The sequence below is a fragment of the Capricornis sumatraensis genome, chromosome 15 (assembly GCF_032405125.1).
Source record: "Capricornis sumatraensis isolate serow.1 chromosome 15, serow.2, whole genome shotgun sequence".
In the NCBI taxonomy this organism is placed as follows: Eukaryota; Metazoa; Chordata; class Mammalia; order Artiodactyla; family Bovidae; genus Capricornis; species Capricornis sumatraensis.
The window spans coordinates 45,146,481-45,168,598 of NC_091083.1; the positions used below are offsets into that span (position 1 = coordinate 45,146,481).

A 22,118-nucleotide genomic window follows, 5' to 3' on the forward strand; every position below is an offset into this window, starting at 1 on the left:
AGAAAAGTGAATGACCCTCTGCAGGTCCCTGGCTGGTCCTCCGGTCAAGTCACGGGCAAGCCCCGGAAAGAAGAGGTCAAGGTCTCGGTTCTCAGTTTCACGCAGGCAGGCATCTCCCGCGGAAACCTGCATTGGTGAGGGCAGCAGGGAGAGCAAGTGAGTGGACGTGGCTGCACCTTCCTACCTGCAAAGCCCCGTGGAGAAGAGACCACAGAGATGGGAGCTGGATGCTGGGGGAACCCACTGCTGCTGCTGGCGGCCCTGGCGCTCGTGCTGGGTCGGCATCAGCAGTGGCCCGGCTTCCAGGATTCCGAGAGCCCGAAGAACGTGAACGCCACGCTCACCTTCTTCTTGGAGAACTACAACAACAACAGCAATGACTCCTACCTGTTCGGTGTAGACAAGCTGCTCCGCAGCCAGGTGCAGGTGAGACAGTGGCCCAGGTGCGGCTGCAGAGAGGGCTGGGGTGGGGGGCAGCTTCCTGGGAGCCGGCCCTGCAGGGTCCTTCAGATGCCGAACCCCCTGAGTATCCTCTGAGCTTCTTAGCTACTCTTCTGGGGGGAAGAATTGGTTTCATTCAGAAACTGGCCAGAGGGACAGCAACTGAGGATGGTTTCATTGCCTTTATTATTCCTCTCTTTTGGCAAAACATAAGCATTCACGTCCACAGCTTGAAAATCTGGATCTGGAGATCGTAGCTGTGTCCTTGAGAAACCCAGAATGATACAGAGGGCCTCTAGTTGGGTCCTTTCCGAGCCTGGAATTACCCATCATCTCTCATTTTGTTTAACATATAAAGTTTCTCTGAAATACATCAGTTGAAGGATAATAGAGGAAAGCAAAGCTATTTTAAAAAATACTTCTGTTGGTCCAGCCTGCCCTCAAGGTTAGAGAGTAAACTCTATGAATTAGGATGGCGACAGTAATACACCTTGGTTTGATTTGCTGGATTTGGGGAATGACTGACTTGGAGATCAAGGCTCCAGTTAGAGAGAGGAGCGGCAGGAATGGAGCCCAGGGTGGGGCGGGCCGTCAGGCAGTGCTGGTATGACCCAAAGGGCCTCACCGGGCGTGGACACCAGCTGGGTACCTGAATCACTCCTGCTGTGCGACGGCAGCACACAGGCCCGAGGACACTGAGCTGACGTGGCCACAAGGTGGCGGCCACTCGCCACATTCTGCCCAAGGTGGCCTTTTCTTCCCCCTGTTGGTCCCTGGGATAAAGTGGGAACTCCAGGAGGCCAGTAACAGTTGGTGAAAGTGAACTGAAAGCGAAAGTCGCTCAGTCATGTCCGACTCTTTGCAACCCCATGGACCGTTGGTCCTCTATCACTAACAGTTAACTCAAGTAATTGTTTACAAGCGAACTTCTGATATCACTCAGCCAGGTTAGTGGACAGAGAGTGTGCCCCTGAGGGGCTGGGTGACCTGGGGCCAGGCCTCTGGGCAGGCCTGTGCGCTGCCCATTGACTGCTTCCATCTATGCCTCACAGTGGGCAGGGAGGGGACACGGTGGCCGTCTTTGCTGGGCTTCCAGTGCTCCTTCTGGTTTTGACACCCAGCTCCTCCTAATTGTGGGGTCTTGGTCAAGCGCCATCCAGACTCTCCAGGCCTCAGTTTCCTGACCTTTGAAGTGGGCTGAATAAGAGTGAAGTAGCACCTGTGAAAACATTTGTATCATCACAATCATTCCTATTATGATTTAACAAATAAGTCTAACAATGAATGAGAAAACATGGAGCACACTCACGCTTCCCTGGTGGCTCAGATGGCAAAGAATCTGCTTGCACACACAAAAAGAGAATCTGCCTGCAATACAGGAGACCTGACTTCGATCCTCGGGTCGAGAAGATACCCTGGAGAAGGAAATGGCAGTGCACTCCAGTACTCTTGCCTGGAGAATCCTGTGGCCAGAGGAGCCCGAGGGGTTATAGTTCATGGGGTCACAAAGAGTTGGACACGACTGAGCGACTGAGCAGGCGAGCCCAAGCACACTAAAAGGTTGGTTAACTTTAAGCTAGCCTTCTAGATTCTTCACACATGCAGGGTGTGCTGAGTGTCAGTGAGAAAACTCTTGGCACCAGTCTCGCTAGCTGGTTGGAGCGATCCTTAGATGAACAGCCAGGAGCCCTGAATCCTGATGTCGGACCGGGCCCATGTCCTGATATCCTTCCAGGGGTCGCCGGGATCAAGATGGTGGTCCTATCCCAGTTCCCTTCCCCTGCTTCTCTGCCCTGAGGTTTTCAGGGGCCTGTCCTCCCAGGAGCCACCCCACAGAGTGCCCAGCCTTCTCACCGCTTTGACCACTAACTTTGAGACAAGGCAGCAGGGAGGGAAGATGAGGACAGGGGCAGAGCCCAGGAACTAGACTAGCCCATATGGCTCCATCCACGTGTTCTGAGGACCACAGTGCAGACTTGGGTGCATGATGGGACTGCAGCCAGGTTGCCTCCCTGGTCCCAAGGATGTGAGGGAGACAGGTAAGAAGCCACCTGTGGCTGCAGCAGTAGACGGGTACAGAGCAAGGACTGGGCATCGCACATCCCAGGTGGTGATCAGGGGGCACTGGGCATCCTCCGGCAGGTAGGGAGGAGGCTGAGCCCCAGGACTGGACCAGGGACGGAGGCTCCTGAAGCTCTTCTCCTGTCCCAGCTCCTCCGGGAGAGCGTCAGCCATGCTGGGAGTCAAAGCTAACAGCCTTTGCTTCTTGGTAGCTGACGACGGTCGTGGAGTACCTGATTACTGTGAAGATTAGTCGGACCAAGTGCAAGAGGAACAGCACGAAAAACCGCTCGTGCCCCATTCAGACCAAGAAGAATCTGAAGAAGGTGTGTGCTGTCAAGCAGCTGATGAGGGGCTCCAGTCAAGGGGGCAGTAAACATTGCACAAGGAAACATGGATCGGTGTCAGGGGCCCTGTGGCTGGGGCAGAGCCAGGACTCGGCCACGGGGCTGCCTGATGCCACAGGTGGCACCCGGGGGGGGGGGTGGGAGGAGAAAAGGGAAGCGCTGTAACTGGGCATCTCTGCACCCTGGGCTGGCACTGCCCCAGCCCCAGGTCTCTGGGCTACCGGACCCCTTGCCCACCTGGTCCACTCCCTGGACCTCAGGTGGAAGTGGCTTTACTTTCCTTGGGGACCTTGTTCTGTCTTGGTCCGCATCCCCGGGTCCCTCTGGATTGTCCAGTCACCTCCTTGTCTCCCTACCTCTGACCCCCTCCTGGTCCCTCCTGCAAGTTGGCAGGCCTGAGGGTCTCTCTCTTTGCCCCCGGGAGGGAAGTGCAGGAGGACCGGGTGGGGGAGCCCAGGATGACATTCCTCTGCTGACTCGGACAACCCCCTTCGCCCACAGCATGTGCCAGTGAGCAAAACCCACCTCTCCCATGTGGTCAGGTCTCAGCGCAGGGTCCAGACTCCCCAAGCAGGGGCAGGGGTCAGGGGCAGAAACTTCTTGTCATCTTTAACCATTTTCCTGAAAGCTGACTGTTTTCTCTCTTCTCTCACAGAGTTTCATTTGTGACTTTTTGGTGTACACTCTACCCTGGATGAATCATTACCAGCTTTGGAACAACTCATGCCTGGATGTATAGATGCACGTGTGCAAAGATCCTTGATGGACCCTGGGGCCGCTGTGCTGGGTGCTTTGTGCTGTAGAATCCGCCAGGCCCTCATATCCCTCATCGAGATCTCGTCCACACTCACATACACGTGCACACTCATGGCCACCCAAAACTCTCCCATGTGCACTCACACTCATGCCCGGAGTCAGTGGTCTTTAGGCAGCTGATGCCATTTGAGCAGAAGGCGGTTAATTCTTTGAGGGAACCTCATAACTTAGTTCCCACCCTCAGTCACATCTCTGAACTTTTCTTAGTTCAGGTACCTTCTGACTCTGGCCTGAGCTTGGAGGGCCCAGTTTCTGCCCCATGCATTGATAACTCTATGACTGCCACTAGTCTCTGTGAGTATGTCAGGGGTCCCAGCGCCCACCTCCAGGCTCAGGAATTCACTGGGAGGACTCTCAGGGTGCTCAGGGATGTGATTACTGCAGTGATGGATACAGGACAAAATCAGCACAGGGAAGAAGCTCTGGGGGAGACATCACCGACATCAGGCTCAGGATTCCAGCATCCCTTCTCAGGGCCACCACATGGGACACCCCTCATTCCTCTAGGAATTCGATGGGATGTGTGCCAGGGAATCTCCCTGGGGACTTGGTGCTGTTCACATGGGCAGCCTCTGCCCAGCATGTACCGAAATCGTGGATTTGCGGAAAGAAAACAGGTGCTCAGCATAAACCCCATTGTTTGTATAAACATTGTAGACATAGTGAGGCCCTCTTATCACTGAAAGAAAGTTTTATATCAGCATCGGAATGGTTTATCATCCAAGTTCCCAGGCTCCAGCCAAGGCCAGGCTTGCCAGCAGGCCTTTCCAAGGACCCTATCTTGGGCTGGCTGTGGGAGCTTTTCTTGACAGAGGGTTTTTAGCCTCTCTCGGGCTCACGGCTGGGGGAGTGAGACCCATGGTGTCTTCCCTCATGCAACTCTCAAGTCGAGCAGAAAAGATGCGCCCTTAACCACTAGTGGATCGGCTGTGGGCTTAGCACTGCCCCCGGACCAGCTGGCCTCCTCCCTGGAGACTGGGTCTCACCAGCAGTCATAATGGTAACTGGAGAGAGTGTTTTCAAAGGGGAAAAGTAAACACACGAGCAAGAACCTCACATTTGCCGGAAGGTCCTGAGTCAGAAGAGAGAATGGAGGTAAAGGGTTAAAGGTGGGGAAACTTGTGCAAAAGAAGAGGGATGTCCAGTTTTGCAAATCTGATGGCCTAGAGGGCTGCCTGGGGACCTGGCACTGCCTGCTACCCTTGCTCCCTCATTGATCAGAGTGAGAGTCCTATGAAATGGCATCTTATCACCCTGCCACAGGCCAAGAGCCTCCAGGAAACCTCTCTGTCCAGATCCTAACATCCCAGCCGAGTTCAGCCTAGTGGCTGACTTCTAGAAATGGAATGTAAATGGAGATAAACTGTCTACACGTCTCTCAAACTGGTAGAATATTGATGCGAGTAAACCAAATTATATATACGTAATGTAATATCTAGAGTGACCACTAAAAAGTGTATGTGGAGAAACATAGCAACAACAGTATAAAAATACATGGAAAAAAACAAAAACAGTATAGATACATACAAGTGGAATTCTTTTAAAAAATGTCCAAGAAACTCACAGGAAAAATAAAACAAATAAAAAGCAGAGAGAACAGAAAACAAATAGCAAAATAGACATAGTCACTGACATATTAATAATTATATGCATGGTACATACAAGTCATGTGTAAATTGTCTCAATGAGCCAATCAAAAGACAGAGATTGATAGAGTGGATTTAGAAAACGACCCAACTGTAGGCTGTCTACAAGAAGCTTTCCTTAAACATAATGATATAAGTAGGTTGAAAATAAAAGGGTGAGAAAAGTTTTATTAGGCAAGCATTCATTGAAAGCATGAGAGCCTACATTAGTATCAGATGAAGTTGACCTCAGAGCATGGATTGTCACCAGAGATGATATTGCTATATAGCCTCTAAGTTGTGTCTGACTCTTTTGCACCCCTGTTGTCTGTAGCCCACCAGGCTCCTCTGCCCATGGGATTTCCCAGGCAGGAATACTGGAGTGGGTTGCCATTTCCTCCTCCAGGGGATCTTCTCAACCCAAGGATCGAACCTGCGTCTCCTGTGTCTTCTGCACTGGCGGGGGAAGTCTTTACCACTGGGCCACAGAGAAGCCCGTGTCCAGAGACAGAGGAACATTATAATACATCCACTCTGGAAAACCTTGGCAGTTTCTTTCTTTTTTAATCTTAAAATATGCTTTGCCACATAACTCAGCAATTGAGCTCCTGGACATTTAACTTAGAGAAATGAAAATTTAGTTCCACACGTAAATCTTACATCAACGGTCCCTAACCTCCGGGATCTAATGCCTGATGATCTGAGGTGGAGCTGATGTAATAAAATAAAAATAAAGTGTACAATAACTGTAATGCCCTTGAATCATCCTGAAATATCCCCCACCCCTCTTCAGCCCATGGAAAAATTGTTTTCCACGAAACTGGTCCCTGAAGCCAAAAAGATTGGGGACCACTGCCTCACATGATTGTCCATAAAAGCTTCTTTTGTAATAGCCCAAAGCTTGAACAACTAACACACCCGCAACAAGTAAGTAGTTAACTCTGGTACTGAGTACACCATGGAATGCCACCCAGGAGTTAAAAGGCGCTTACTGCTGATGCATGAAATGACTTGGATGAATCCCAAGGGCATTGTTACCAGTCCCCATAGAGCCCTGTATGATTCCACTTATACAATATGTGTTAATTGGTACAGTGATAGAGATGGAGAAATTAGTGATTTCTGGAAGCATGAGAAGGTGAAGGAAGGGTGTGATTGCCGTGGCGTTCGGGCAGAAGGTCTTGGAGGTCGCCACACAAATCTACATATGTGATGAAAGGACACACACACACTGTATGGTGTCAATTTCCTGCCTGTGATATTTTTCCATAATTACCAAAGATGTAACCATGGTTGGGGGAGGAACTAAATGAAAGGTAAAGGGACCATTCTGCATTCTTTGTAACTTCCTCTGAATCTACAGTGATTTCAAAATAAGAAATTTCAAAAACCTACTGGGCTGGAAAGTCCAAGGTCAATGAGCACACATGTCCTGCCTTTCCTTTATTCTCCAACCCACCCCCATCCCAGCCCCCAGCTCCAGACAAAGCAGTCAAAATGCCAGAAGACAGTTGACAGCTGATTAATTAGATTACGCTGCTACTGCCGGTGTTCTTACAAATGGCTAATGTTTGTTTGAATATTGGCTTTGTGTTGGGCATTGTGTTGAGTGACTTAGATGCATTTATCATCATTAATCTTTACAACGATTCCGAGAAGTAGGTACTGTCATTCTTGTTTAAGGATAAGGAGACTGTAGGTTAACATTTTCCCAGACGGTTGTTAGAGGGGACTCTCACTTGGGCCCCACCTGACATGGAGTCCTGAGGACTCCAGAACTTTCACTGGGAGAGTAGAAGTTGAAAAAAAGAAATTGTTCTTTGAAAGCTGCAGTCTTCACTAGCTGTTGGGGACGCGGTGGCTGCTGCCAGCTCACAGGTCACCCATGCCCTGTCCCCTCAGTGTCTGCTGTGTCTCTCACTTCTCATCCTTCTGTGCACACAGGCTCCAAATGCCAACACCTGTTCCCATCACCTCTGGCTGCTTGCTCTGCCCTTGAGCCACCATGAGCTAGAGGTTCCAGGGAAGTAATGCCCGGCACCCTGCAAAAGGAGATAAACGCCCCAGCCACCTCTCTGCCAGCCGATGGCTGCTGTGTGGGCCTGTGAGTCTCCCAGAGTCCCTAGAATCCCCCGGAGACATTAAACCTCAAGGCTTTTGCTCAAACTCTTGGGGAGGCTCATCCTTTCCCTACCTTGTGTGAACCAGGGCGGATGTGACTCAGTGAACCACAGGTGCCATCTTGAGACCACACGGGGGAAGTCGAGTGGGGAGCTAAGCCTGGTGACATTACTTGACATCCTGAATCAAGCTGGTGGGTGGGGGTGCTTATTTCTCACTGCTAATGTGACATCCGTGAAAGGGCACCCCCTTTAATGCAGCATTCCTGGTTTCTCTCTGCCCTCAAATACTGCCTTCCCGGAGAAATTCATCTGATGGGTTTGTTGGGAAGAATAAATGGGGCATGATAGCCCACATCCTCCTCCTCTCACAGGAAGGAAAACAAGAAACCAAACATCACTGTGGTTGGTTTGCAAATTGTGGGAGAGAAATCCTTCCAAAAAGAGACCTGCTCTGGTCCAATGCAGCTGATGCTGGGGTATGAGTCTAATTCTGAAGTCTGGTATCAGAAAGTGCTCGTGCCTGCAAAAATAAGGCATGTGCCCTCCTCTTTTCAATTACTTGCATTGTTTGTCCTTGTTTCTTCTTGTTTCACACTTTAGACAAGGAAGACTGGGCATCTCAGATATGTCATCACAGGCATTCTTGCCAGTATCTTTTAGTGTTTAGTTAAGTAATTAGAGCATCTTCCTTTGTTCTCCTTCCCCCTTTTCTCAACTTATCTTAAAATCTAAACAATCCTACTTGATATAAAGATGAGGTTGAAGTTCTGCTATCATGAAGGTGTATAAGCTATAAGGACAAGAATTATACATGTCATCTCACTTAGACCCCCAAACTGCCCTAGCCCAGAAGAACTTCAGATCATTTTATTATAAGTTAAAGAATCTGGGGGGGAAAGAGTGGAATCATAAACCTTCAGAGCATGAAGAGCACAGGTTGACCAACATTTATTTTCTCCACTGAGAGTTCCTGTTGGGTGCAGGGTAGCTTGATGCACAGTATCTGTGGTCTGCACTCTGAGACACCTAGACATTTGTGCAGTTTTGGGCCAGAACTTTATACTTTTCAAACCAGGGAATAACAAATACTGAGAAGTAGCAATCGATTTTCTAAAATAAACACAAAACAAAATGTAGAAAAGATCAACACACAAGGTAAACATTTTAAAGGGGAAAGAAGGTGTTAGACATGTGGATGGGGAGATGACAGGCTCCCCCCAACCCCGCCCCGCCCCAATCCACCTCCGGGCAACGTGTGGGTCTGTCTTTGTTTTGATTTTAAGGATTTGATAGTGTCCCTGCTGAAACCACCCCCACAAAACCGCCTTCTGCCCCTGGTTGGAATTGGAGACTGGAGATAAAGTGTCTCCCCACCCACGTCACTGTGGGAACAACTGACTTTCTCCCTCTTCTTTTCTACGCATGTACTGTTCCTGCCACACTTGCCCTTGCTTGCTTCCCTCCCTCTCTCCCTCCACCTGCTCTCCTACCTCACCCCTTCACGCCTCCCTTCACCTTCCTCTCGTGCGGCCCCTTCCCTCTCCTTCTCTCCTTCCTTCCTTCCTTCATCTGTCCATCCACCTGTCATCACACCTTCGCCTTCCTTCCTGGTTCTCTCCCAAGATCCCATTTCTTTTCCAGCAATGAAAGCTCAATCAACAGATTTTGTACATTATTATCATTTCATAGTGTGATTTTGCTTTCCTGCTCTCTTAGAAATCCCAGGGCAAGGACACGGTGGGGTGGGAGGCTTAAACATTGACATTTCTCCTAAGATAGAATTCACTGACTCCACACTTCAATCTCTCACAGTGACAAGACTAAGTTTACTGTAATCATCAATTACTCTTTTCATAGACTTCATGATCTTCTCCACCAACAAGTCTAACTTGCTAGATTTTGAAGACTTTTCCATGGAAGGAGGAGCCTGTGGATGGACACGTTTATCACACAGGCCACTAGAACTAGGGTGACCAGAAATCTAGGAACCAAACCAGGACATGTTGTAAGCAAATAAGGATGGTGTTAACAATGACACTAGGAAGTCAGACAGCAAACAGGACTGTCCTAGGCAAGATTACTACGTGATCACTCTCACATAGTCCCTTTGGGTAAAGAGCTGTGGTTTGCAGAGCCTGTAGGACTTGAGATCTTCAAGGCCCCTGAGCACATGGGCCCTTCTGACGTGTGTGTGTGTGTGTGTGTGTGTGCGTGTGTGTGATGGTACACCTCCTGAGTGATGATGGCCCAGCTGACCTTCCCAGTATTAGAACACTGGGTGGGGATGAAGCCATTTTTGGGGAGGTGGCTCCTCACCAGGTCACGTGCCTGCAGGCTTCTCCCCTCCCTGACCCACTCCACCCCTGATTGAACTATTCCTGACCCATTTTCCTATCGCTTCCTCCTGTTTGCTTCAACACTGCTGGTAAAGGAACAGAGCCTACAGCCCAGTGATTGTGCGTTCACAATAGGCTGATGTTCAGATATTCAGTGGGTGCACCAGCAAAGTCCTGCAGCCGCTAAAATATTATTATAACCAGCTATTTGCCTGGGGCCAGAGTGCTCCACCCCAACCCTGCAGTTCAGCCACTTCTGCTCCTCCACCTGGGCCCCCTGCCTCCCCATCGTTCTTCCAACAGCTGAGAAGCAGAGCCCCGGGAGGTGAGCCCTTTCTTGGTGACATGCCCGGTACCTTGTAGAGTTTCCCTTCCTGGAAGGAGCAGTTGGTCAGCTCCGACTTGAGGCAGGTAGTCCGCCGCATCTCCAGGTTGACCTGATACTCCAGGTGGTCAGTCAGCTGTGGGAGGCAAAGACGACGGATAAAGGACCCCTCTCCCATCTCTGTCACTTCCGGGGGTGGGAGCTCCTCATGGGGCACCCAGGTTGAAGGCCCTCCTTGGACATACCCATGGGTTCCCCCTCTCCCCTTCCTGGTTGCCTCCCCTGGCCCCTCTGCCATTTGAGCAGAATTCCCCAGAAGCCACTCCATGGGCAAAGTCACCCTTGGTGACCCATGTGTTGCTGATGTAAAGGGCAGAGAGCAGCAGACTAGACTCTGAGGGCCAGCCCACCTCAGCTGTGGGTGCTGGGTGCTGCTGCCCTCATGGAGACAGCCCCCAACGTGCACACACATGGTCTCCCAGTGCCCAGGAGTCCCCTTCCTGCAGCTCAGGCCCTTGAACCAGGATGCACAGCCCTGGTCTCGGGTATCATTTAAGCGACTCCACTTCATCCGCTCCAGGAGATTTCTGCTTCTCTTGAAACACCCACTTTGGACTAAACGAGACTGAGTTCACTTGCATGGCTGCCCTGAGCCCACAGATCCCCAGAGAAGGGCATGAGGGGAGGGGAGGCACACAGACCCTCTTCACGGCCTTCAGGACACGCACGATCCTGAAGTTGTACAGGTCCTCGTTCTTCTTGTTGAAGTCCTCAGTCAAAAAGTCCATGGTGGTCACCACCACGGGGTCTGACACAGGCACCTCGTAGACAAGAATGAAGGTCTTCCGCTTTGACTGATAGCTGAGGGCCACCAGAGCCCCCACAACAGCCAGCAGCAGCCGGGGGCCCTGCCAGGGTCTGGCCATTGTGGCTTGCCCTGCCTGGGGCTGCTCTGCCCAGTGGATTCAAGGCACCTTGGTGCCACCCACACCCACAGCCGTTCTTCTCCTCTTGATCTTGCAGGTGAGAGCCCGTCGGGAGAGCTGGGCAGACTTGCATCCTCCTCCCAGGCCTCCTCATCTCAAATACACACACCCACCAAACCCCGCCCCCCTTCTCTAGGGGGCTGCTCTCTGGGCAGGCTAGACCCTCCTGCTAGCCTAGTGTCTCTGAGTGGGAGCCAGCCTGTGGTTTCCGTCCACTGAGTTCAGCCCAGCCAGGCCATGCGAGGACTGGAGGGGCAGGAAGCGACAGGGACACGGGGGCGCTGGGTCCCAGGGCAGTGGAGTGAGGTGGAGCCCTGAACACCATGTTCTGTCTCTGTGATCATCCTTAGATTTTCTCCCGGTTGGTCCCCTCTCCACTTCCCAGGCTGGCCAGGATGCAAGTTTGCCCATGAGCCCAAACCTTGGCATCTTCCTCCTGCTATTGCTTAGCTGTGAGAGGTGTCTGGGACTCCCCGGAAAAGCTGAGGTTCCCCAGAAAATGGAGGCTGTGCCCCATAAGGAAACTTGCAGGTGTGGCCTTGACGTGGCTCTGTGTTCATGTCCTGCTATCCCTGTGGATGGACCAGTGATGTTTCCTGTCCCTGCGACCCTCTGTGGCACTCGGACAGTACACACATAGCCTCCATCCGGTACCACCATCTGGGCAGTGTCTTCAGACACCCAGAACTTATAAGGTGTTTGGAGATGCGGTTCTCCAACCCAGAGGCCTGCCTGTGGGAGGGAGAGATGTCTTCTTTCTTCCATGGCCCTCAGTCTGCCCTGCCTCCTGTCTCATCACACGTCCTGGACTTTCCTGGTCTGGAGGAAGAGAGTAAGGGGAGAGACCAAGAAGCCTCCGCTGCAGGGCTCCAGCCCCAGCAGGTCCCTTCAGGCTCTCCCTCAGCCTCCACGGCAGTGACCTCTCCTCTCTGGGCACCTGGTTGGCTTCTGGGGGCTGCGGTGACAAGCTACCACCAACAACGGCTTAAGACGACACACATTTATTATCTCACAGCTCTGGACATCGGAGGTGTGGGCTGGGCTGCTGTCCTTCCAGAAGCTCCTGCCTCACTCACATGCAACCCTTTCCTCCATCCTCCCGAACAAAAATACCAACATTCCCATAGAGATAAGTAAGACAGAGTCTCATTACACAATTTTCATATGCCTAGAATGCAATCCAAGGTTACTCAGCCCATGAAGAACTCAGAAAATTTCTCCTTGTTGAAGAATTCTCTTAGCCCCTCTTCCAGAGCAAATCTGCTGGCAATGAGATATCTTAAACCTGTCCTCAGCTGATTACATCTTCATATCATGATTATCTCTAAATATATTTCCCCTGACTATGGGGTTCTGGTTTGGCAGTTCTTATGTCTTAGAATTCAAAGTCTTATTCTTCTTCTTTCTAGCTTCTCTGTTCCTGATGAGAAATTTGCAGTTGTTCAAATTTTTGTTCTTCTGTAAATTATGTCTTTTGTCTAAAGGCTCTCAGGTTTTTTTTCCTTTGTCTTTAGTTTTTTAGCAGTACCTTGATGTGGATTTCTTAAAATTTACTTGTTTGGGGGTTCAATAAGTTTCATAAACCTGTGTCTTTGACAAATTTGGGGAAGTCTCAGCCGTTATCGCTTCTCTTTCTTCCTTCGGCTCCCCCTTTCTTCTTCTTTTTCTGTAACACTTTTCATTTCCCTCTGAGAGTCCAATGACATGAAAGACCTTTTTAAATTGTCCCATAGACTGCTGAAGCTCTATTCATGCTTTTAAACATTTTCTTCCTCTTTAGTGTTTGTAATGGATAACTTCTGTTGATCTGTCCTCAAGTTCATAAGCCCTTTTTGCCGACATCTTCAGTCTGCTCTTGAGTTCACTAATGAGATTTTTATTTTGGTTTTTTTAATTTTCCAGGATATCAGTAAAATTCCCATTTGGTTTTTAAGGCTATCTTCTATTTCTTACTAATAGTTCCTACCTTTCCAATCTTTGAAAAGTGCTTACTCCCACTTGGAACTTTCATTTTTACTTTTGGCCACAGAGCATGTGGGATCTTAGTTTCCCAATCAGGGATCGAACCTGGTCCCCCTGCATTGGAAGCACAGAGTCTTAACCATTGGACTGCCAAGGAAGTGCCTGGAATTTTTTGATAATACCTTCTTTAAAGTCTGTCAGATATTTCCAATACCTGAGTTATCTCAGCACTGGCATCTGCTGATTGGTCCCCCCCACCCCCCAGGAGAGCTGTAATTTTCTTGGTTCTCTGTATACTGAGTAATCTTGGGTCATATCCTGGATGTTCTGAAAGTTGTATTATGAGAGTCTGTATCTTATTTGCACTCTCTGGGGAATGTTGGTATTTTTGTTTCAGTGGGCGATTCACCCAGCTGCATTCAGGGCACAAATTCTGACCAGCGTTCTGTGGGTTGTGGTTTCAGGATCAGGTCAGCTCTGTGTCAGTCCTGCAGGGTTGTGGGTCTGTGCATGTGTGTTTTGCAGGAGCCAGGCTGGCTGGGTGGTGGTCTGTCCCTTTCTTCCGTTCACATCTTCCTTGTGCCATTAGGGTTAGAACCACACTCGTGCCATTCAGGTCCACTTTCTTGAGCTCCTATGATCCATCTGGTCCTTTCTGGTTCCCTGGATCTTCCCTTTCTTGCTCGGCTTTGCAAACCCACATCTACACCCAATGCTGGGGCCACGGAGCAGGAGGACAGAGACAGGAAAAAGCAATGGAGGTCTGTCTCACCATCTTAGACCCACAGCAGCTCTGATAGGATGGGGACGCTCCACTCCCTCAATATTTATGTGGCTGAAGATCAGCCATCCCTGCTCTGCTGTCCATTCTGCTGCCATAAACCGTCTGGGAGCTGGACCAGAAGAGGACCGAGGAGGGAAGAGACAGGATTTGTGCCTCCAACCCTCCCACTCCCCAGACCCCTGGCTTTCAAGTTCCCTGTCTTGCCCCTGGAGGGCTTCTCCCAGAGCTGTCAGCTCAGACCCGGCTACATACACAGGGATGGGCACCCCTGCCCGGCTCCCGGCAGCAATGGGGGAGTGGGAGGTGTGTGCTAGCAGCCCTCCCCAGAACCCTCCCAGAAAGCCCCCATCCTCCCCACTCTCCGCTCGCAGGGGCTGGAGCCAGGGCATGAGACCGGGCCAGTGCAGCCATCCTGCCCCAAGGCACTGCCAGGTGAGGGACAGGGCCCACCCCCCCGGGGGACAGAGCAGCAGAGGGGCTCAACCTGCTCCCCAGGCTTCCCACCATGGAGCCCTGGCTTCCCTGGCCACAGGCACATGGGCCCACCATTGGGACAGGCCAAAGCAGTGGGGAGAGGGAGCAATTTCCACACAGGATAGATGGGAGCTGGGGACTTGATGCCCTGCTCAGGGGACCCCTCACCCCAAGGCACAAGCTCCACACTGTCTTCCAGGCATCCCAGTGAAATGGAGCCCCGTTGGCCAGTATCACCTGCTCACCAGCATCCCTGGACTGCCTACCCTTCCCCACAGCGCTGCGTGCCCTGGACACCACCAGCACTGTGGGGCTCCCTCTGATGGCCTGGGCATTTCGGCCAGAAATGCCCACATGGAGCTCTGCCCCTCTTTCCAGGTGGTGCTGCTAGGCAGCATTTAAGCCATCTCCAGCCGCAACAACGTGCGATTCCGTGTCACAATCACCAAGGCTTGTTCCTATTGCCGGATCAGGAGCACTGGCCCAGGACTTCCAGGGTACACCCCACCCTCCCCCGGTGCAGTTGGGGTCCCCTGGTGCTGCACCAGGCCCACCATGCTGGGCTCACCTCCCCTCTTCAGACCCGTCTTCACTTGCTGAGGCTACTGCTATGCCCCAATTTTATTGTGTTTTCAAAAGTAGTTTTCATCTCAAAGAATCTCCAATTTAGGGGAATGCTGTAATTACAATGCAAATAAGTGTTTCCCCTGAGGCATTGGAGAGGAGTTTGCCAATGTGATGCCCATCACCCTCAGCGTGTGAGTGAGCGACCCCCACACAGAGGTGGGTCCTCCTCTCCAACCACGGTGCAACCAAGGAGTCCGGGATAGAATGCAGAGGCGTCCCTTGTTGGTGCTCAGACCCATCAAGGGTCGGGGACAGGCACACACCCCGCTTCGCCAGTAACTGGGCACCAGGACGTGGAAGTACCTGTCCTGCCTGGAGCTCCTGGAGAGAGGGGCGTCTTCACTCCCTCCTTCGGGGCCACTCCTCAGACTCTCACTGACCTCATGACCATGACCTTTCTGCAGGGTCACTATTTTGCAGAGCTTCCTTAAATTCGTGTTTGCCTGACATGCACAGCAGCCTGGCCACATGGCACGTGTCCTTCTGGGGGCAGAGGGCAGTCTGGGCATCCCTCCTGCCTGTGCCCCCCACCCTCAACATTGCTGTAGGCCCCCCACCCTCACCCCACCCCACTGCCCTGAGAAATGGCAATTCTGTTCTCCCAGCAGGTGCCAGGCCAGCCATCCTGATCCCTCTCTACTTCTGGAATAGCAACAGACAGACCTGCTAAGGGCCAAGGAGTAGTCATGTCCTGTAGGTGCATGTTTAGTTATGGATCTATCATCCCAGGGTCAAGGTCAGAGGTGTGGGTGAGGAGGAGGCCTGCTGACCTTGGTCTGCTCCTTGGACTTTCATATGGCCTTCACCAGCATCCCTGTCTTCTTCAGTCTCCAGGTTCCCTTCCATCAAGGTTCCCTATGACACCCACAGTGGTATTTTTGCCAGATGCTGGGGAGAAATGCCCCTGAAGAAAAGGCATCTTCTCTGTCTCAACTCGGGGAACAAAAACCTAGAGTGTGGTATCTGCCAAAGAGGACTGTGATGAATATCCCAGGATTTCAGTGGAGACCATGAAGAGCTGCATCCTAAGAGTGCAAGTCCACTGGAAATACATCGTCCTCAGAAGCCCTACTTTGAAAGTGTAGAGATCAAAAAGGTGTCAACCTAGAATTCTACAGTCAGCAAAAATATTGCTCAAAAATGAAGACAAAATAAAAACATTTCAGCCAGCCAAAGAGAAAAGAAATCTCAAAAATTTCAAAAGATTGACATGGTTCAGAGTACGTTTTCTGTTCACAGTAAACTGCAATAAAAACTTAACGTGATAACCTCCGTGTTGTGCTGTGCTTAGTCACTCGGTCGTGTCTGACTCTGAGACTCCATGGACTGTAACCTGCCAGGCTCCTCTGTCCATGGAATTTTCCAGGCAAGAAGACTGGCGTGGGTTGCCATATCCTACTCTAGGGGATCTTCCCCACCCAAGGATCGAACCCATATCTCTTGTGTCTCCTGCACTGGGAGGCAGATTCTTTACCAGTAGCACCACCTGGGAATTCATGAACATACAGCCAAGTGATACGCAACGTAAGTAATAGGAGTCATCACAAATGGGATAAATCCTCTAAATAAAAGAATGTTAGACTGACTTTAAAACCTACATGCTGTTTACCAAGACACATACTTAATTATTAAGGCACTATCTGCAAGTAAAAAGATGGATAAAGATATATCATGGAAACGCTAGTGAAAGCATTGCTGGAGTGGCTACTCTGATGTCAGACAAGGCTGACTCCATAGCGAGAGCATCACTGGGATGTAAAGGGATCATTGATGAGACTAAAATGGCCCCACAGCTCTGTTTGTACAAGCAGTTAATGACAGTGTCTCAAATGTACACAGTTATGAGAAAAGGAGACTAGACACATCCACAATTATCATCACAGTGAGAGATTTTAACACCGCTCTCAGTAACGGGCAGAAAAACAGACCCAGACACAAACCTAAACCAAACAAAAAAACAAAGTAAAGAGAGTCCATATGAGAAAAGTTTGGTCACACAGGTGACCTGAGATGCATCAATATCTGTTAGAGCCTGCTGGCGGTGGATGCGTCAATACCTAATGCTGCACCTGAAAAGTGCAGAGCATAGAGTCTTTTCAAGAACCTGTGGAATATTGGTCGTAAAACAAACCTCAGCAAGTTTCAAGAAGAGACATAATAGGAAAGCTATTCTCTGACTGTAGTGGACGTGAGCTGATAGTCAATGAGAGAAGACGGCTAGGAGATCAGCTATGGTTAGGAGCTCCTATCAGGGCAGTGGGGAGGACAGAGTCACTTAGACACCCCTGCGGCTGGCTGCATACCCCATACTCCCCTGGGCTCGTCTGGGGGCTGTTGCTTCCAGCCAAGGTCACAGGCAGCCTTGGCCGCTGCCCAGGAATGGGCTTCCTGGTGCTCCCAGGACTTCACGTGACTCCAGCAGTCCCTGCTTATACGGCCCTGAGGGCAAACGGGGGACTCAGGACCCAGAAAGAGTGGGACACTCACAGGATGAAGCCTTGGAAATGAGGGAGACAGAGCCTGCTGGGTGCAAGTCCCTACCTTCGAGGTTTATGTGACTGAAGAGGGAATGCAACTCCCCACTTGGCCTCTGTTTGGTGCCCACAGGAGAGACTGGCCGGGGATGCTGCGGAAGGGCTGGGCAGAGGCCCCCTCAAAGCAGAAGGCCAGCAGCACAGGGATGCAGAGGGTACGGGCTGTGGAGGGCACCCCTGGCCGGAGACCACTCCCATGCCCCTGTCAGCTGTCTTTTGGGCTGAGGTCGAGCAGCATGTTTCTGAAGGCAACTCTGCTTCTGGGGCTTGCTGTCCTGGGCATTCATGTCTGGGCCATTGAAATGGAATTTGTAGACATTAGTAAGGACCTCGATTATTTTGCGGTGTCTGTGGAGTTCGCTGTGACTTGGTTCAACAGTGGCAATACCGAGGAGCAGGCCTACAAGCTGCTAGAGGTGAGGCGAGCCCAGCAAAAGGTGAGTGGTCATCATGGGCCCAGGCTGCGGAATGGCTCACCCCAAGCTGGCCTGGGTGAGCAGGGCTCTGATGGGAGGGTCCCCTGCCACACACACTCCTGAAGGGACTGGAGGGGCCCCCTTCCTGCACAGATGACCCTGGCTTCCTTCACGTGCCTTCATTTCCTGACTGGCCAGCCCTTCCCTGGGTTGAGTCCAAGGCCTGGACTCGGGGAGGCCAAGGGCCCCTTGAGCATCACTGTGGCCACTGCTGGCCCTGATCTCTCCTAATCCTGTCCTCGTCTGGGGTCTAGCTGAGGTGCAAGGTGCTGGGCATGTGTGTGTGTGTGTGTGTGTGTGTGTGTGTGTTTCTGGCTGGTGGCTTCAGCTACAGGCATTTCTGAACCCTTAAGGAAGTCAGCTTTCTAGACAATTCCAGGTCAGTGCCCTGGAGGTGTGTCCCTCCCTGGTGATATTGCTGGCTACATCCCTCTTTGTGTCTGAATTCTTTCAAGTTCTCACTACCTCTCTGTAGGGGACAAGATTCTATCTCATGATGACTTCTTAGAGAAGCTGATGGACACACAGAGCAGCACCCAGGTCAAAAACATCCACCAGGAGAGATGGAGGGTCCAGCCCCCAGGCCTCTGTCCTGGTCTGGATGTTTCCCCCAAGGGACAGCATGGCTCTGACAAAGGCTCTGTGGACGTGCATTTCCGGCCCCCTCCCTAGAAGGAGGCGTGCAATGCCCTCCGTGTGTGTGGCTGATACGACTGAGAGCTAGGGGATGTCAGGTTGCTGTGCGTGTACTGTCAGCCCCAGGTCCTCTGTCCCACGACACCCCCCACCCCCCGCCACTGCTATGGACTGGTGATATGCCTCCCAGGTCCCAGTCGTCAGGAGGAGCAAAACAGGGAGGTGTCCAGGGCTGCTGGAGCCACACTCCGGGGCATCTTTTGGTTGGTATGTTCTTGTAGAGAAACTGCACAGAGGTACGTGTCCTATTCATATGCATAGTCTAGTCTTTTGCCCACTTATCTACTGGATTCTCTACCTTTCTGTTTTCTAATTTCTCCTCGGCAGAGCTGGACAATGATATATTTAATGGAACTGGACCTGGGCCGCACAGTTTGTAAGAAACACGACGAAGACATTGACAACTGCCCCCTGCAAGAAAGCCCAGGAGAGAGAAAGGTTTGAGAATGAAAACAACCCAGAGCGTCACAAACCTGAGACAGAAAAATCACATCAAGGAGGGTGTGCTGCCAAAATCCTGGCTTTCTGTGCCCCAGTGCCAAGCAGAATTATGGAGAAAGAAAGAGTGGCTTTATTCCCTTGCCAGGCAATGGGGGAACACAGAAGGCTAGCACCTCAAAAACTGTGTGCCCTCTCCCTGGTGAGTAGGGAAAGGTTATATAGTCAACCAGGACTGCGTGATGAGGATGAAGGAAGTGACAGTCTTGTATTCTTTCTTCTGCAGTTTCCAAAGGGAGGGCTTGCTGTCAAGGTCAGGGTGTGTGCAGCGTCCCAGGCGGTCATCTCCTAACCTCCATGAGCCTCTGCCTCGGGTGGTTTCGGTGCTGCCTCTCTTTTGATTAGCAACAGTCCTGCCCTTCAGGCTTCCCTGGTGGCTCAGATGGTAAAGAGTGTGCCTGCAATGCCAGAGACCTGGGTTTAATCCCCAAGACAGAAAGATCGCCTAGAGAAGGGAATAGCTACCCACTCCAGTATTCTTGCCTGGAGAATCCCATGGACAGAAGAACCTGGTGGGCTACAGTCCATGGGGTAGCAGAGTCAGACACGACTGAGCAGCTAACACTTTCACTGCCTTTCGGAACTCCTTTATTCCCCACACAGAGCACCTTGCTACTGATCCTTCTGGTGACCAAGAAGTCCTTCCGGGACACCAGCCACCTGCCTGGAGGTGGCATCAGGTCTCACAAGTTAAAGATTGAAGCCCCTGAGACACCTGCCCCCCATTCAGATGCCAGCTGCTCACAGTTTCTGTCCAATTTGACCACACATCAGGGGTTCCCATCTCCCCCTCTTTGAAAGTTAAAGTTAAGTCGCTCAGTTTTGTCTGACTCTTTGCAATCCCATGGACTGTAGCCCACCAGGCTCCTCCATCCTTGGGCTTCTCCAGGCATGAACACTGGAGTGGGTTGCTGTTTCCTTCTCCAGAGGATCTTCCTGACCCGGGGATCAAACTCAGGTCTCCCACATTAGAGGCAGATGCTTTTAACCTCTGAGCCCTGACTAATTTGTTGGAGTGACCTAAAGAACTCAGGGAATAATTAGCTTTCCTGTCTTATTGAAAGATACAGTGAAAGGACACAGGTGAGCAGCCAGACACACGGATACCCAGGACGAGGTAAGGGAGGGTCCCGAGCACAGGGGCTTTGGAGGATTGAGGTGCGTCACCCCCCAGTACAAGAACGTGGGTGCTCTGAATCTCAATTCAGGATTTGGGAGGAGACTTCCTCTGTAGGCATGACTATCTCCAGCTCCATCGGTGGGTTTTTCTAGTGACCAGTCCCCATCCAGGAGCCCACCAGAGGCACCTCAGTAGAACAGAACATGCTCCTGGAGTTCTTATCACTTAGAAATTTACAAGGGATTCAGATGCTGTGTGCCAAGAATCTGGGCAGAGACCACTATGTCTATTTTATTTACCTCACAGAAGGCTTCAAGGAGGGAGCTTAAGAAAGTCATCAGGGTTGACCCAGGGACAGAACAATGAGTCCAGACCCCTCCTCTCCTGGTCCTAGGGCTTCCCCTGCACAGAGATGCTTCCAGTTCAGCAGCAAGCTGGGCCCTGTGCTCAAAGCCTGGCTGGCCCACCAGAGACCCCCACAGACCGCCTTGGGCCCTCACCTCCAGGATGGAGCCTCCCCAGCCTCAAGCTTCCTAGGAACTTGGGTCTAGGCAGATGCAGTTCTCCCTGTGGGCCTCTCCTTCCTCTGCTCCGATTCTTCTGGACGGGAGGACCAATTAGTTTGCTGGTCACTCCCACCCTCCTCCTGGTCTCCTGGGCGGCAAGGACAAGACTCGGTCAACCAGTCCTCATGTCCTCACCCTCTGGGCTGGCGTCTGGTCAGTTGGACTGAGACCTTGGATATGGGCCTCAGTGGGGCTGCGATCTCTCTGGACCCAGCCTTGGAGCTGCGTCCCCTGGGTGGGTTTGCAACTACTGAGGGGTGAGTGGGTGTCACCTGAACCATCTCCTGGGCAGGCTGCGGGCTCCCCAGGAGCTCACTGGGCAGAGCCCTTCAGGCATCGCATGCCCTGGGGGAGAGGACCCTGGGGGGCAGGTCATGGTGCCACCTGGCACCCTCTCAGGAGCTCCCAGCCTTGACCATGGAGAGCTGAGCTCCAAAGCCCAGCCCCAGGCTACTGTTTGATTTTGCTTTTCTTTTCTCTTCAGTTTTTAATGTACCTTGAGCTCCTGTTAAATCTTCATTGCTACATTGTTCTTATTTTATGTCTTACATAGAATTTTTTTTTTTTCAGCTGAACTGCACTTTCATTGTGGACTCACGGCCCTGGTTTACCCAGTTTACCCTCCTGAACAGCACCTGCCAGCAGATATAGGGGAATGAGCTCTGGACTCCCACGGCAGGTTCTCTTCCCTTGAAGAGTGAGGGTCTGGATTCCTAGGTCTGCATGGCACCAGGGCAATTAAAGGCATCTCAGAGCACATTCTGGGTCCCTGTCAGTTTTTCCTTCTCTCTGATGATATATTTCCATGGATGTTGTTGCCAATGTTGAGCGATGGAGAATTTATCACTGGTCTCACCTTGGTTGCAGGTGCAGGTACTGAGTTAATCAAACTTCTCTGATCATGAGAGGTTGCCCTTCCTGGTTCCTCCAGGGCCCTCATGGTTAGTGTGCATATCCACTCATTAATTCATATATTCCTTGTTTGTCTGTCATCTGTCCATCCATGTATCTATGCATCTATCCCTTCACTCATCCATATAGTCAGGCATCCATTCATCTTTCCATCATCCATGCATCCATCTATCCATCCATCCAGGCATACATCCATCCTCCCATCATCCACTCTTCTGTCCATTCACCCTCCAATCCCTCCAGCTTCTATCCACTCCACTCAAAAGGAATCCAGACAGTTTTGCCAGCAGACAGTTTTTCCAGGTGACTGACAGCCACCTGCGTCCCTTCTATGTCCATCTCTGAGGCCAGACTTACAGTGGATGGTCCTTCTGGGGTGGAGTCGGCGAGGATGCCCAGGCACAGGGGT

At 51.4% G+C, this 22,118-nt stretch overlaps 3 protein-coding genes across 3 annotated transcripts; 2 read left to right on the forward strand and 1 right to left on the reverse strand.

Moving 5' to 3' along the window:
* The first annotated feature begins 216 nt into the window (after positions 1–216).
* CSTL1 (cystatin like 1) lies at positions 217–3,588 on the forward strand. The gene is made up of 3 exons (XM_068986761.1): positions 217–426; positions 2,715–2,828; positions 3,505–3,588. Exons 1-3 carry the CDS (start codon positions 217–219, stop codon positions 3,586–3,588), a joined length of 408 nt encoding a protein of 135 aa, XP_068842862.1.
* A 4,851-nt stretch (positions 3,589–8,439) lies between these two features.
* Positions 8,440–11,000, reverse strand: CST11 (cystatin 11). The gene is made up of 3 exons (XM_068986653.1): positions 10,776–11,000; positions 10,106–10,210; positions 8,440–8,523 (listed from the first exon to the last, which is right to left on the reverse strand). The coding sequence occupies exons 1-3, from the start codon at positions 10,998–11,000 to the stop codon at positions 8,440–8,442; spliced, it is 414 nt and encodes a 137-aa protein (XP_068842754.1).
* A 6,677-nt stretch (positions 11,001–17,677) lies between these two features.
* On the forward strand, positions 17,678–21,448 carry LOC138091866 (probable cystatin-16). The gene is made up of 3 exons (XM_068987851.1): positions 17,678–17,878; positions 18,941–19,051; positions 21,368–21,448. Exons 1-3 carry the CDS (start codon positions 17,678–17,680, stop codon positions 21,446–21,448), a joined length of 393 nt encoding a protein of 130 aa, XP_068843952.1.
* Positions 21,449–22,118: the final 670 nt, after the last annotated feature.